Source organism: Perna viridis, chromosome 2 (genome assembly GCF_037379345.1).
Source record: "Perna viridis isolate PV_CMFRI_1.1 ecotype Kerala chromosome 2, ASM3737934v1, whole genome shotgun sequence".
In the NCBI taxonomy this organism is placed as follows: Eukaryota; Metazoa; Mollusca; class Bivalvia; order Mytilida; family Mytilidae; genus Perna; species Perna viridis.
This window is the reverse complement of record NC_142446.1, coordinates 6,416,419-6,433,340: the sequence shown is the minus strand read 5'-3', so window position 1 is coordinate 6,433,340 and position 16,922 is coordinate 6,416,419. Positions and strand designations below refer to the sequence as shown.

Genomic DNA, 16,922 nt, shown 5'->3' with positions numbered 1-16,922 from the left:
ACATGTAACAGTCTAGAACCCCCTTTTTGCTTAATCCCTCTGGAGCCTCCCTTTTTAAAATTTCTGAATCCGCCATTGAAAACTATGATTCAATGACTTGAACCTTAATCAAATACATAAATATAATTGAAAGAGTAATCAAGGGAACCAAGGTTATAGCGGTAATCAAAAGAATGTAATCAAGGGACAAAGACCAGACATGGAAAACAGACATACACAACAAAGAACATAAAGTAACTAAAATCATACATACAAAATAACAAAAGTAAATGAGCAACTCGGACTCCACTAAAAACTGGGAGCATGGACCAGGTGCACCGGTAGGGTAAGCGTCCTCTGCTTTTCTAGAAACACCCGCCGAGTTGCTCATAAAAAGTCAAGTCCGGGGTAGACAAACGAGGAAAGGTAAACTATGACCCGTTGAATAAATCAGTTTTCATGGTGCTGATGGATACATCATAACGATCCACGAGTTCATGATGACGACCATAAAACTTCTGTAGTGATGACTTCAATCTTGTAACAAAATAACCCTGTTCCAGAAGCCTATTTGTTAGACTTATAGCGCGATACAAAAAGTCTGCGTAGTTTCGGCAAGCTCTGGCATAACGTATGAGTTGTGATATGAACACTCCATACGCAGGAGCCGAAGGAATGTTGCCACAGACGAAAGGAAAGTTGACAATTCTGAATGAAAAGTCATCACGTTTGTCGTAAAGTTTGGTCAATAGTTTTCCTTTACCATCGATTTCTAAGTGTAGGTCAAGATATGAGGCTGACTTCACAGTGTCTGTAGTATCCTTTATCTCAAGTTCTTTTGGGTAGATGCGATGTATCAAATCCCCGAAATTAGGATTGTTTAAAGATAATACGTCATCTATATAGCGGAAACTGAGATTGAAGGATCTAGCCAAACGATATTCTTTCTTTCGGATCAAATCAGCTATAAAGTCAGCCTCATAAGAGTGAAGAAATAGGTCAGCAAGTAAAGGAGCACAATAAGTTCCCATTGGAATGCCGACGGTTTGTTGAAAAACACGTCCACCACACTGGACAAATATATTGTCGATTAAAAATTCCAGCATTTTGTAAACATCTTCCTCTGTATATTTGGAAGATGATTTGGAATTATTTCTAACAAAGTATGAGGAATCTCTACCAAGAACTATATGAACAAAGATTATATGATAAAAAAAATAAACAAAACATGGCGAATAGCTCTTTAGAGGCATGTAAAGAAGTTTTTGTTCTCGTGTAATGCACACATCTTTTAAAGTTAAGACTTGATTATCTTAATATTTGTACATCGATCCATTCTTAACTAATCTAATTCGATACAACTGTCCATATTTTAGCTATAGATAAGGGTAGATATAATAATGTTGGAATGAATAAACGCCTTTGTTTATCATGCACTATTGTAATTTTGAGGATGAGCATCACTTTTGTTCAATATGTCCTAACTATGCAACACAAAGAATAACTTTTATAGAAAAAACTTTCTTGAAGAAATGGTGCTTCTTATCTATTTCATAATGAACGAAATTTCTTCTTCTCTAGAACAGTTCATAAAACGTTTTATCTCTATCTGCACAACATCAAATTTATAGCAAATAAAAAGAGCAATAAAATTAATTAAAATCACAAATAAGTATTTTCACTAAAAATTCTAATCACACGTACGAAACAGTGTCAAATATAAAAGTGTATCTTTACTATATACATTTTCGCTTTGTTTTTCACATTCTTATACATGTATAACCTCCCCCCTGTGGATCGCTATCCTTGTCGTGGTAGGGGGGCTTGCGTGCCTCAGTGATCCTAAGAGCTATGCCAGCTGGAGTTTTTTCTCCTGGTAGGGTTACCCATGCTGGAAAGGTCAAAGGTTAGAGGCCAGACTAAAGCGATCCGAAATCGACCGTGGGCCCGGTGTTTAAAATAAAAAGTGGGTTCACCTACTTGTTTGCCGTGAGTTGCAACCCGTGAGTTATTGGTGGGCGAGGAGGTCCTAGTGGATGAAGGTCGTATCTAGACTCCAGTCGTGACGTAACCCCCGTGTCATCGATGGCTGGATGATCGAGGATACGGCTGTATATGCCACTCGGCTCTTAGGTCATCTAAACGGGAGATCGGATGGACCCGGTTCGATCAATCGGCTGGTCACGCCATGCCCTTCATTTGTCCACCTGCTTTACTGATGGCATTTTGTTAAATCCAATGTTTCTAAGATTTTCAAAAGCTTACAAATGGCAAATGAAGAAGGCGGTGGCTCATGGGTCAATCGAGTAGTACGCTGTCTATGCGCCATTGATAGATACGCTCTGTTCGAGTATGTCGTCTCTGGAATCCCTGATGCTATCTGCTGGAAATCCGTAGAGTCCTAGCATCGCCCGTGTTGGCACTCGGTGGCGGGTGGGGAACAGAGACGATGAAACTTACTAAAACTTAACATGGCGACAAAAAACAACGGGGAGTCCAATGTTTCTTATTCAAAAAAACGAAAAAGTGATGTCTGCAATTCTTCTGACGAAAGTGATAAAAACTGGCCAAGATTTATTGTAATTTCTGCAAAAGATAAAGACAAAAATGTTAATGAACTTTCTCCTTTTTTAATACAGAAAACTATCAAGGGTGTATCTGGTGATGTTAAAGATACAAAGAAAATAAGATCAGGAATTTTAATTGAATGCCTCAGACCTGGCCAATCATCAAATTTGTTAAAATTAACCAGGATTGGTGACCTTGATGTGGTTTCATCTGCACACAAGTCACTAAATCAGTCACAGGGTGTCCTTAAATACCGGGGTCGAGACCTCGACGCCTTGACTGATGAAGAGATCTGTGAGGAACTGAAATCACAAGGCGTTAAGTCAGTGAAAAGGTTTACTTCTCGACGTGCAGATGCAACCACACCAATGAGAACAATCCTGTTAACATTTAGTTCCACTTCAGTGCCATCTCATGTCTACATTGGTCCATATAGGACAGCTGTCAGTCTGTATATTCCTAACCCACTTCGGTGTTTTAAATGCCAGAAGTTTGGGCATGGAAAGGGCCAGTGTAGAGGAAAACTGTTTTGTTTCCGATGCTCTGAAGAAGGACACGAGGGAATCGACTGCAGAAAAGATCTGAAATGCAGAAACTGTGAGGAAGCTCACATGTCATCATCTAAAAATTGCCCTCTTTATAAGAAAGAAAAAGATATTTTAAAGATAAAAACTGAAAACAAAATATAGTGAAGCTCGCCAGAAGTGGTCCCTTTCCAACAATTTTCTTGCATCTGGCAAAACATCTTATGCTAGTGTTGCAAAGCGTGCTTGTCTGTCCTCGACTGTTGAGGTGCAGACGATCATGAGTTGGAAAGAGGACATCAATGGTCTTGCCAAACTGCCCACTGAAGTATCCACCAAAATAATGAAACCATCCAAAAAATGTTTAGAGGAAATTAAAAAGGCCAGAGCTAAGAAATCTCACCAATGTTCCCAGACTCAGTCATCCCAAAATTCCGGATCATCTTCAAAATCATCTCCATCATCACAACAGTCATCGTCTTCCAAATCTCAGCAGAAGAATGTCCAACCCCCAAAACAGTTGGGAAATTTCCGTGTGGAAGACTTGGAGAAATCCAAGTCTAGGCGACAGATTGTGTCGCCTGTGGTGTCGGACTCGGATTCCGAATCTGACATGGAAACAACAGATCATGGACTTTGTCCAGGTGAAAACTGGCTGGGTCCCGACCTTGATCAGATTGACCAAACAGATCCTGTTGCCATGAAAAAATACAAGGAGCAGCGCGCTCAGTCAATTCGAATTGACCTTAATGGTGGCACTCGTACTAGAAGGTCATCGAGTCGTGGTCGCGGATCCAAGTCAGAGAAAATATCCCCCATTCGTCACCCATAAAAATGGCCAAATTACTTCAATGGAATTGTCGAGGTTTAAAGGCTAATATTTTGGAATTAACTCTTCTTGTTCAGTCTATTTTACCAGTTGCATTATGTCTCCAGGAGACTCATTTAAAAGAAACGGATCAAATTTCCGTAAAAGGATATACAATGTATAGTACATTTGCTGAGGCAAATGAACGAGCTGCTGGTGGATCTACCATTTTTATTAGGGACAGAGTAATACATAGTTCAGTTCCTTTAACTACCGATCTACAAGCAGTGGCCGTTCGGTTATCCCTTGATAAAACCATAACCGTTTGTTCCATTTACATTCCCCCAAATTCAATTTTGTGCAGAAATAAATTAGTTGATTTGGTTAAACAGTTGCCCAAACCATTTATTATTTTGGGTGACTTTAATGCTCATAATCCTTTATGAGGAAGTAATCATACGAATGATAAAGGTAAAAAAGTTGAGGAGCTCCTTCAGCAAGAAGATTTGTGCATATTTAATGACGGATCTTCAACGTTCCTTCATTCAGGCAATGGATCGTATTCTTCTATTGATTTAAGCATTTGTGATCCTCTCGTACTTTCAGAGTTTACATGGCGAGTTCATGATGACTTGTGCGGGAGTGATCATTTTCCAATTATTTTGGAGCATTTATCCTCCAAAACGGAGGAACGTCAACCTCGTTTTAAACTTGAGAAAGCAGATTGGGCTTCATTTGAAGCCCACTGTCTTGAAGAATTGCGATTAGAAAAGATGAAGGATGTTGAAGATCCCATTTTATTATTTAATGAAAGACTGACATCAATTGCTAATAAAACAATACCTAAAACCTCGACAAATCCAAAAAGGCCTAGTAAACCATGGTTTACTGATGAGTGCGACAAAGCGATCGAAGAACGCAACAAGGCCCATCGCCGGTTTGACAAAAATCCTACACCAGCAAATCTGTCAAACTTCCGAATATTTCGAGCAAAAGCTCGACGTACATGTAAACAAGCCAGACGAACCTCTTGGAAAAATTTTGTTTCTAGTATTAAATCTCACACTCCCCTCAATAAAGTATGGAATTTTATTAGAAAAGTAAAAGGAAAAAATTCGAATTCTTCAGTGAAACACCTTAAAGTTGGTAATACCACTCTAACCACCGAAAAAGATATCGCCAATAAGCTAGCTGAAACATTCGCTAAACATTCATCCTCAACTAACTACAAACCGGATTTTCAAAAAATTAAATCATCTGCAGAAAAGACAAAATTAAACTTCAAGTCAAATAATGCTGAATCCTACAACTCTCAATTTTCTATAGAGGAACTAAAATCGTCACTGGCTAAAGCCCACGATACCGCTAGTGGGCTAGATAATATTCACTATCAACTTTTGAAACATCTTCCTGATCCATCTCTACATACACTTCTTGCGTTAATGAACGATATATGGACTTCTGGTAACGTTCCGTCCATCTGGAAAACGGCTTCAGTAGTCCCTATTCCAAAACCAGGAAAAGATCATACGGATCCTTCAAATTATCGCCCGATCGCATTGACAAGCTGCGTCTGCAAGACAATGGAAAGAATGGTCAATGATCGCCTTGTGTGGTTCCTTGAGAAGCACAACTTACTCACTAATATTCAGTGTGGTTTTAGGCAAGGCAGAAGTACTCTTGACCATTTAGTCCGGTTTGAAACGCTCATCAGAAATGCATTTGCTAAAAATGAACATGTTGTGTCGGTCTTTTTCGATTTAGAAAAAGCCTATGACACGACGTGGAAATATGGTATTTTAAAAGATATATTTGATATGGGGTTGAAAGGAAGACTTCCTCTGTTCTTGTCTAATTTTTTGTCAGATCGTCATTTTAATGTGAGGGTAAATTCGACTTTTTCTGAGGAGAAGGAACAGGAAATGGGTGTTCCTCAGGGAAGTATTCTTTCTGTCACTCTCTTCAGTATTAAAATTAATAGTTTAGCCCAAGTTTTGAAGGACAATATTGACGGTTCCTTGTATGTAGACGACTTTTTAATCTGCTACAGGGGACAAAATATGAGTAATATTGAAAGGCAGTTACAACTTTGCCTCAAAAGAATTGAGAAATGGGCTTTGGAGAATGGGTTTAAGTTTTCTACATCTAAAACTGTTGGTATGCACTTTTGTCGAAAGCGAAAGCTGCATCCGGACCCAGATCTCTTTCTTTATGGTAATAAAATCAAAATAGTAGAAGAAACAAAATTCCTTGGATTACTTTTTGATAGTAAACTTTCTTTTCTTCCCCATATCAAATTACTTAAATCTAGGTGTCTTAAGGCACTAGATATTTTAAAAATGGTGTCCAGTACCGATTGGGGTGCTGATACCTCAATTTTATTAAATTTATATAGATCTTTGGTTAGGTCTAAACTTTATTATGGATCTATTGTTTATGGTTCCGCCAAAAAATCTTACCTTAAAATTTTAGACGCTGTTCACCACCAGGGGTTGCGACTTTGCCTTGGTGCCTTCAGAACCTCTCCTATTGAGAGCCTTTATGCCGAGGCAAATGAACCATCCCTTGGAGACAGACGTTTAAAATTAGGTCTTCAATATGTAAGTAAACTTATGGCCTACCCAGATAGCCCTGCCTACGACTGTGTCATTAATCCTATTTATGTCGACATTTATCGAAAACATGAAAGCAAAACCCCTCCTTTTGGAATTCGAATAAAACCTCATTTGGAAGCAATTCATCTGGAAACCAATGCAGTGACACCTGTTGTTACTTCGAAATGCCCTCCATGGGAGCTTCCACATCCTTCTTTCACTTTTGATCTGCGTGAATATAAAAAGTCCGATACCAATCCTTTATTTTTACAACAAAAATTTTCTGAAATTAAAGCAAATTATCCGGATTTTTCGACGGTGTATACAGATGGCTCAAAAGATGGCGATAGCGTTGCATGTGCTGCTGTCCATGGTGACAGAACTGTAACTGAACGGTTGCCATCGAGCGCTTCCATATTCACAGCTGAAGCTCGAGCCATATTGTTAGCACTTAAATTGATTACTCAATCTAATCTGTCACAGTTTATTATTTGTTCTGACTCTTTGAGCTGTCTTTTGGCAATTAAGAATCACAAACTGAAAAACACTCTTATTTTACAAATTTTGTATTTTATTCATCGACTTCGGGAATTTGATAAAGAGATTGTTTTTCTCTGGGTACCCAGTCATGTTGGTATTCAGGGGAATTCAGTTGTAGACAGGGTTGCCAAAAAGGCATTAAATGAAATAATAAAGGACGTTAGTTTGCCATACACCGATTTTAAACCTTTAATAAGGAAATATATTTTAAAGATGTGGCAGGACCGATGGGACGGTCTTGAACACAACAAACTCAATTCCATAAAACCCGATCTAGGCGTTCATCAATCCGGGTCGGGCAATCGCAAAGAGCAAGTGGTCATGACTAGATGCCGCATTGGACATTCTAGATTTACACATGGCCATTTGCTTGTTGGTGATCCTCCACCTGAGTGTATCCCATGTGATTGCCCTTTCTCTATCAAACATGTTCTTCTAGATTGTGTGGATTTTGCCAACATCAGGCAAAATTATTTTGACTGCGCCAATATGTTTGATTTGTTCAAGACCGTTTCATCTAAAAACATTATCGATTTCTTGTGGGACATCGGTTTATTTAATAAAATTTAAATTGGATACCTTCCTTGATTTTTCAATATTTTAAATGTTTTATCGAAGTTATGTTTCTATATGTATTTTATGTCTTAGGTTCACCTTTTATGTACCTTTTTATATGTAAATAGCTGTTTGTTTTAATTTCATTATTTTATGAAGATACTTTGATCTTGCTTTTAATGTTTTCCTTGCATTAAATGTTCTTGCCGTGATATGGCCCTGGTCGCCGAAACGGCAATAAACAACAACAATCAATCAATCAATCATGTATAACCTTTAAATCGTATACATGAAAAGCACATTTGGCAATGCAGCGGTGATTGATTTGACAGGAAATAAATCCCACAGACAAGTAACATCGGTTGCTATGCGAAGGAACCAGGATGAGTCAAATGACAAAAAATGATTCCAACATAGCCAAACCGGAAGTAGGATAGAAACAGATCAATTTCTATAAAGAGGACGAGAAGTTTGATTGAAATTGTGAAATAATGAACTTTTATTAACATTTGACCATCAATTTAACTGATTATGAAATATTGGATAGATAACTTTTAATATGAACTTTACAATACACGGATAATAAGTAATAATAGTACATTATCGCGGAATTTACCCCTTCGTCCAAACTGTGTCAGCAACCCGTTATCTCTACCGACTATAAAAGACCAGTCCTTTTCCAATAACATCAGAATACAGAAACCAACACGAATAGCCCAATATGGGCAAAACAGTTATTATTATATGTGCCCTTGTGGTACTCAGTCATGCAGGTAAGACTATTGCTGTATACATTTATATATCTTTGTTAATTTTCGTATTTTTGGCTGGTTTAGTAAAAAGTAAGACAACATATATCATGTTTTATATCATTATTGTTACAATGATTTCTCACAAGGGTGAGAGTATGATATATTGGGGAAGAAGGACTTGACGTTGGTCAATATTTTAGACAAGTGCGTAGGTGTTTGGGAGTGAAAACGTGGTGGGGGTGGGGGAGGGGCGTTGGGTCTAGGATTTTTTTAATTTGAATTATTCCATATTTTAACAGAAGAAAAAAAAACATTCGGCTTGGACAGAAAAAGTTTGATTGAATATCTTCACCGTTACTTACTTAGTAATGTTTGTTTAACTTTGGGTGTCCCTGAAAGAAAAAAAATCGAGCTTACGTAAAAAATAATTCAGTCTGAATAAGAAATCACCCATTCTTCCGAGCCTTATTACTACAACCTTAAATTGTATTTTTTTCAGCGCCATTAGCATAGTTTAAGCTTAATCTAGAATAACAAACTATTACCAGTTTGAATTAGAAAATATTGTGTATTATTCATATCTACATTTCTTATTTTTTTAGCTACCTTACCAAAGACTGCTACATGTTCTCGGAAATGTACAGGTGAGGAAATGTATAGAAATTCTCCATTAAAGAGGGGTACTTATGTTTTTTTTTCAATCGCGTAGTTTTAAAAGTCAATCAAATGAGATTTCTTTTGATTGACCTTCAATCGAATCTAGATAACCCACTTTACAAGCAATCCTTACCCATTTTTCCGTCAAGAACAAATCCAGCTATTTCACATGGAGCTATTTACAACTGAGAATTACGAAATTACTCTATCTGGAAATATATGCAAGAACAAAAACTCAGAGTGACTTCCATAAATTAATTAAAAGATTCATTCACTTGAACTTTTTAAGGCTCAACGAAATTTGGTTACGAAACTGGCAAAACATACGACTATGACTACACATCGAAGGTATCGACTTCAATTCACGGATCCGCTGAAGACAAAGCAGAAATCAACATGGCTGCCAAAGTTCACATCGAGGTTCTATCCAAGTGTGATATTGTATTACGGGTAAGAGAATAATAAAAACTATGTCATCGTACTTGGCATTTTATAAACTGCATGCATGTATATTCTAAGCACGTTCCCTCATCATGCATTCAGTCACTAGTTCGACTGATATTGGGGAAATATGACAAGTATAATAAATTTATCATTAAACAAAGTTTTGAATGTTAAACTGTATAAATAGGACAACAGTAATCACCTTTTTTAGTAAAAAGCAGTAAGTCTTCACTTTAAGGCGCATATTTACCAACATATAACATAGTAATTATGACGATTATATTGTTCGTTTGCTTTGTTCATGATATTATGTTTCGAAGTTCGTTAATTTAAAGTTGTGAGAACTATTCAAATGCATGTAATCATGAAACCAGTTAAAATTTGTACCTTTATAGGCAAATAATAAATATTAGGGTTTCAGAGAATTATTTAGGAGTTATAATTCAGTCCACGCCAGGGGAATAAATTTCTCACGCTCGGGGAAAATATCCTGACAATACATTTCTGGGTTGAAACCAGATACATTCACAGTTTGTTTATTTTTATTTTACCATGCATGCTTTAGGTATCTGATGTGGTCTTGACCGAAACTGACCCAAAATTACCAAAGTCAACAAGAAACGCTGACGTCACAGAAAAATTCAGACAGAGCCTCGAGAAACATTCTTTGATGTTCTCTTTCCAAGATGGTCTCATTGAAGAAATCTGCCCATCTGACGAGGAACAAACTTGGGCTTTGAACATCAAACGGTCGATTATTTCTGCATTTCAAAACTCGATGGACGACTTCAGTCAGGAAAAGAAAACTCAAGAGGTACGTTAAATTAACCATATATCATGGTATGCTTAATAACATTTGTACAGAGTTGCAGTGAATGGTATAAAAGACCATATACACATTTAAATGCTAGTTGTAGGTATTCCTATTTGATTTGATAGCCAGTTCCTTATTTTTTTGTTTTATTTGTGAATGATTATTATGGAGTTTGTCTTATCGATCACAAGTCTTTACTTCATTATAAAACGCAGCCGAAAAAAGGGGAATATTTTAAAATTTGGCAATTAATTTCAAGGTGGATGTAACAGGAAGCTGTGGAGTTGATTATTCTGTCGAATCTAATGGATGGTACACGATGACAATAAAAAAGACCAAGAACATGATGGGATGTATTGATCGCCATGGTTACAGAACTGCCATGCAAGGAACACCATATAGAGTCCCCTCTGTAAGTCTTGCACCTAACTCTTATCATTCCGTTATTTGTTAGTTACACAAATTCAAATACTAAATTAATGTGAACTTTTAATCTGCTGAACGATTGTATAACCACCAATTTGGTTAAGAAATAATATATCAGATTCATTTCAGATCTGCTAGTAGATACATGTACTAGTACCCAGGTGTATAGCAGACATTGATGACAAAAATAATTTCTTTTCTTTTTAAACTACTTTCTTGATATTGGGCATCACCAACATTAACTCTTTGGCAGTAAACCAAAAATATTTTTTGTATACAGGAGATACAGTCTTTACCGTTGGTGAAGAGTACCCACGTATGCCAGCAGGGAATCAGCAAATCTGGTATCCTTCAGAGCAGCGATTGTGATGAACAACACGTTTTAAGGCCATTTTCACGAGAGTCCAGCGGGGCTGTAACTGACACAAAACAAACTCTGAAGTACGTCAGTGAACACAAGACACGTCCATCTGGAGGTAATCTTGTTCTGTCTTTAATGGCTTCAATGTTACTCTCTTTTTGTTTCATAATGCCCTTCAGTGTATGTGGAATTCTTCTATAAACATTTTCGAAGCAATCTTAAACTTTTTCCTGAGATTGAAATCTTCCATAAATGACCAAATTACTTTAATTTTAACTCCCTCATATAATTAATACAAGAATACAATTTAAGAAACAATAATCTTGCAGTGTCTGTGTCAAGGAGAACATCTCTGGCTTTTGAGCACACCTTTGACAACACCAATTCAGAAAGTGCACAGAAAGAGGTAATCAGTAAACTCCAGGAGATTTGTCAGTCATCCAAAGACCACGTACAAATTTCAACGGCTTCACAGTTTTCTAGTCTGGTCAAATCGATGAAGCTTTTAAGTACTAATGCAATGGACAAAGTACATAAAAAGGTCCACTCTGGAAATGTGTGTGCAGACAACAAAAATATCGAGTAAGTAACATTGTTATCAGAAATACACTTACCTTACCGAATATAATTAATTGTTTTTTTTTAAGGTTTACAGAAATTGTGTTTTGTTGAATGCTTCTTTACAATATCACCTTTTAAATGACAAGTTACTTTATTTTTAAGGAAATATTTCCTTGATGCCATTCCTATGGTTGGTACCCAAGCGTCTTTGAGAATGCTTACAAATCTAATCAATAGCAATGAGGTTACCGGAAGCGAAGCAGACATGTGGCTCACTAGCCTAGCTTTCATCCAAAATCCAACTAAAGATATGCTGATGGAGCTCAAGGTACACTGTATTTTATTCTAGCAGTCTTGAAAAAAGTAAAAAAAAGCAAAACAAAACACGTTGTTATTCAAATAATCGCTGCTTTTAATGAAATAGACAAAACAAATAGTTTAAGAAAGCACAACGATTTATTTTCATTATAACATATACTGTATAACGCTATCATTATGTCATATTTCAATGTTTTTTTTTATGTCAGCCTCTGATGACTAACACTAAGAATGGTCAAGCCATGCTAGCTGTTTCCTCTTTGGTAAACACCTACTGTAAGACATCACAGTGTACGAACGACCTTGACATGATCAACCTTATTTCCAGCTTGGAGGACAAAATTGCTGTTGGTTGCTATGTGGATGAGAACAATGTCAACAATGTATGTCATTAAGTCATTAAGCAGTGGATAAGAAAAGTTATCCTTGTCTAAAAAAAATTAAATTCAACAACAAGACTATGCATTTTTTTCTATTCTGTGTTTTTCGTAGCGTATTGTATAAACATGTGATACACATGTGAACTGAATTTTGTACTAAACAATAATTAAAATTCTTTCATTGTCAATAAGCAAGTACTACACAATCTGAAATAGAATGATTCTTTAACAGGTAATCCGAACTCTACGCGCCTTTGGTAACACCGGATTTGTCTCTACTATCCCTGTAATCAGCAGTTGTTTGACCAAGAAGGAAAACCCTACTGAAGTGCGGCTTGCTGCAGCTCAAGCTTTCAGACGTATGCCATGTGACGAAAGTGTATGTATCATTTACAATATATTTTACAGGACTATTTGTTTCTCTTCTTCTTCTTGTCCGGTTATCCATTTTTTTTTCTGCTTTCATGGTGGGGGTAGATCAGTCTTATTTAATATGCATGTTTTTTTTCAGCGAAAAAAGAATAATCAGGAATCTCGAAATTGATAAAATATATTAGATTATTGAAGGTAGACTTATGTGTTTATGTTAGGAGAATTGTCGAATGGAGCAAGTCACGAGTTTTTATTTTATTCTTGTTTTATTGGTTCAAGATTTCAGGCAAATGTGATACGCTAAGTATTTCAGGAATATAATGATGGGCCAGCTTTACGAGCCTTGAAATCTTCCCATTTTTATATTTTCATTACAGAGATGGGATTATTATTCGAACAAAAAAAAAGACATGTGCAAATATCCATCAAAACTAACTCAATTTAATAAAATGCAACTTAAGATTTCTTTATATTTTTATACCTTGTAATTAACCGGACAATTATTTATTAAAATAAGTAACTGTGATGGAATATCATTAACTCAAATAAATATAAATAATATCAATGAAAATAAAAATACGTGATCGTTATTCTGGTGAGGTAAGTGCTTAACTTTACTAAATGGAGGCTACGGTCAGGCTTGTTTTCTTTGTGTAAGAGACTGGTGAGGATTGTTTTCAATAACGTCATACACTTATTTATACTCGTGTAAGTAGGAAACATTTTTGTTCCAGAGAAATGACTTAATGTCGCTTTACACAAACCGCGACGAAGATTCTGAACTGAGGATTGCAGCCTACCTAAGTTTGATGAAATGTCCTTCAACTTCAATACTCAAACGCATACAGACAACACTGGAGTCAGAAGACGTCAACCAAGTCGGGTCATTTGTCTGGACACACCTGAAAAATCTGATGGAGACTTCAAGTCCTCTGAAACAAAATATCAAAAGAATACTGACAAACAAGATTCTGAAGAAAGAATTCAACTTAGAAAAGCTAAAATATTCTAGAAACTATGAGGCATCATTTTTCCTAGATAAGATCAACACCGGTGCTTCTATTGAAAGTAACCTTATCTGGTCATCCAAATCCTTCCTACCACGATCAGTTACCACCAACGTCACTTTTGACTTATTTGGACAATCAGTAAACCTTTTTGAGCTTGGAGGACGAGTTGAAGGACTAGAGTACTTCCTTGAGTCCTATTTTGGCCCAGAGGGATACTTCGGAAAAGCTAAAGAAGCTACAAAGCAGAACGTAAAGGGTATAAGTAACCAGGCCATGAATAAACTGAATGAACAGGTATTAAATAATGAATATAATATATTAATGAAATATTGATCAAAATAATGAGGTATTAAATAATGAAAATAACACATTAGCTAATGATGTATTTATCAAGACAAAACAAAGACGTCCTTATAGTTTTTTTTTACTTAAAGTACTCAAAAGAACTACATAAATATGTATTCAAGTTGATTGAAAACTTGCACATTGTGAATTCTTTATATCTAAGTTTGTTGTAATGTGAATTTCCTGTAAACTCTATGTAGAAAAGCATACAACTAATTCGTATATTGTCTTCCAGTACGGTAAAACGATGGAGGATTTGAGAGGAAGCATGTATCTAAGAATCTTTGGAAATGAACTACAGTACATCAACTCTGATGATGTTAAAACCTTATTGGAGGGAAAGAACTTCAACATTTTAGACTTCATTATCAACCTTGCAAAAGAACAAGATTATTCCATGACCCAGAACATTATGTTTCTGGACACCAGCGTGATAATACCAACAATGACTGGATTCCCACTGAACATAAGTGTTGATGGTAGTGCTACTGTCCATCTCACAGCCTCTGGTAAAATGGATCTAAGACAACTAAGATCAAACCCAAGGACCATCTCTGTCAACGGAAAAATTAAGCCTAGGTAATTTTCTAAAACATTATATTTTTATTGTTTCTTTTATTGTTATAATACACAATGTAAATTCTTGTCATTACTTTTGATTTGATAGCATTATATGGTTGCTGTACAAGATCTTAAATTATATTACCAATATGTGTTAATTCTTATAATTACATTTGTCCAGTGCTGCTATTGAAGTTACAAGTCTGATGAGTGTCGACGCTTTTGTCACAAAAGCTGGAATGAAGATGATTTCATCAATGAACTCAGCTTCCGCTCTTGAAGGTCATATTGAACTTAAGGGAGGACAACTGTTAAGTGCTGAATGGAAAACCCCAGACATGAAGACGGAGATCCTAGAAGCAAGGTAAAACATAACCCCTGTACTAAATTTACCACAAAAGTGCAGAGATTGTTGACGAACCACAGAAATTCATTATTTTAATCCTATTAGTAAAAAAAAGCAATAACAAAAATTCTAAGCGAATAAAATCTGTGAGTACAGTGAAATACGAATGGTTTTCACTGGTCAGAGTAAAGTACATACTGAACTAAAGTAATTATCTAAACATTAAAAAAAATATCGCCTTTTAAAAAATCTTTTTGCTGTTTAAAATATTAACTTTAAGTTTCGCATTGTAGAACAAGTTTTTTCACTGTTCATCGTGACGAAGCCAAAGAACAGAAAATGGTTACAAAAAACAGACAGACGAAAAAAATTTGTACAGGTGACACACTTGCTCAGGTCAGCGGTCTAGAAATGTGTGGAGAAATCTCTTACCCAAATGCTTCAATGAAAAGTGATGCTCCATATTTTCCACTAACGGGTCCTGTCAGAGCTGGAATTACTCTTTACAAGAGGGATTCTCATAACAGCTACAAAATGGAGTATAAGTTTGCTAAGGTAATTACATTCACAACAACATTCTTAAACTGATAAAGAAATTTATTGCAACAGTCAATTAACATGTGTTGGTGAGATAATTGAGATAATAAAAAAATGATCATTTAAAAAGAAACATTTATAAGAGTAACGGAGTGGGACCATCAACCTTTTCACGCACAAATCTTTAATATTATAAGAATAGCAGCAACTGTTTTAAGATAGGAAGTCAGTGGCAACAATAACCTAAATAGTTTACATCCCCGTGCAGGTCCGGGTGTTAAAAGAATAGGCCTGCAGCAGCGCTTAACTTGTCGTTAAAGGCGACTAAATAGTGCTCAGAACCTTAGCCCACAGAGCAACTGGGATGTGTGCCCCAGGCGGTGGAATGGGGTACCCCTGGCGTGTTACATGCTGGGGTTGTCAGGCTATAATACGGAAAACCTGACCGCAAACCATAGTGGTGCACCGTGTTGGGAAAGATGCCACGTTCCTCGCACGTTAAAGAACCTTACTGTGGTATTCTCCCGGAGTAGGAACCATAGGGCTCCGCCACAGGGGGCTAAATTGCCCGACCCTACCCACCTCTCCCTATTTCCAGTGGCAATCTAAATTTGTCGACACCATTGTCCTGTGTCCCATCCCTTTTTCATTTCATTATTTTATGTTCATTTTATCATCGATTTCATGTTCATCGTCTGAATATAGCTGAAATATTGCTGCTCGGACGTTAAACCCCAACAAACAAACAAACAAACAAATAAATAGTTTACATATCGTTTTCAGACGAAATCCCTTGTATCGGTGAATGCCGAATTTAACACCCCAAGATCTAAGGTCGACAGACAGATGAAAGTTGGATTGAACTTGAACTTGAATAAACACAATTTAGAGATGGTCATGTTGTCTCCATGGAAAAAAGCGGCATTCAATGGTAAGGTTTTACTTCAAAATCAAGAAATCATTTTCTCTGTAAATTTTATATAAGTTTTCAAAAATGCGTCCAAATAATAAAGGGAAAATAGATAAACATTAAAATCGATTCATTATTTATTCTTGTTAGGATTATAATTGCAATTGCTAACTTATACAGAAATTAATTTTAGGCGCTATTGTGACAAAGGAGAGAAAATTAAATGGTAAACTTACAATTGATCAGAGAGAATATTCCGTAAATGCTGCTATAGCAAAAAAGAAGAAATCTTCCACTTGGATCTACACTCCAACGTTAGAAATAATTATACCACGAAGAGATAATATTAAACTTGACGGAACTGTTCAGTTTTTAGCGGGAAAAACTCTTGATGCTGTTGTTTCTGTCTACGGAGTGTCAAAGGATACTATCAATATGAGAGGTAAGTTATATAAAACAATGGCTAATACATTAACTTTAAGAAATGAAGAACATAACACCATTGAGAATGCAAGACAGGAAAATCCACAACAGCTTATTTTGGGAAGATTGTTTTAGCA

At 36.3% G+C, this 16,922-nt stretch overlaps 1 protein-coding gene across 1 annotated transcript in view; it reads left to right on the top strand.

Moving 5' to 3' along the window:
• The first annotated feature begins 8,236 nt into the window (after positions 1 to 8,236).
• Positions 8,237 to 16,922, top strand: part of LOC148623468 (uncharacterized) — a 28,717-nt gene continuing 20,031 nt past the window's right edge. Inside the window, exons 1-16 of the mRNA XM_088565265.1 lie at positions 8,237 to 8,341; positions 8,923 to 8,964; positions 9,267 to 9,427; positions 9,987 to 10,235; positions 10,495 to 10,647; positions 10,942 to 11,137; positions 11,352 to 11,604; positions 11,746 to 11,911; positions 12,111 to 12,284; positions 12,514 to 12,660; positions 13,388 to 13,957; positions 14,244 to 14,587; positions 14,751 to 14,933; positions 15,209 to 15,470; positions 16,236 to 16,383; positions 16,556 to 16,804. Coding sequence (XP_088421391.1) covers positions 8,290 to 8,341; positions 8,923 to 8,964; positions 9,267 to 9,427; positions 9,987 to 10,235; positions 10,495 to 10,647; positions 10,942 to 11,137; positions 11,352 to 11,604; positions 11,746 to 11,911; positions 12,111 to 12,284; positions 12,514 to 12,660; positions 13,388 to 13,957; positions 14,244 to 14,587; positions 14,751 to 14,933; positions 15,209 to 15,470; positions 16,236 to 16,383; positions 16,556 to 16,804 — 3,349 coding nt within the window. The 5' untranslated portion in view covers positions 8,237 to 8,289. The remainder of the gene's footprint in view (positions 8,342 to 8,922; positions 8,965 to 9,266; positions 9,428 to 9,986; positions 10,236 to 10,494; positions 10,648 to 10,941; positions 11,138 to 11,351; positions 11,605 to 11,745; positions 11,912 to 12,110; positions 12,285 to 12,513; positions 12,661 to 13,387; positions 13,958 to 14,243; positions 14,588 to 14,750; positions 14,934 to 15,208; positions 15,471 to 16,235; positions 16,384 to 16,555; positions 16,805 to 16,922) is intronic.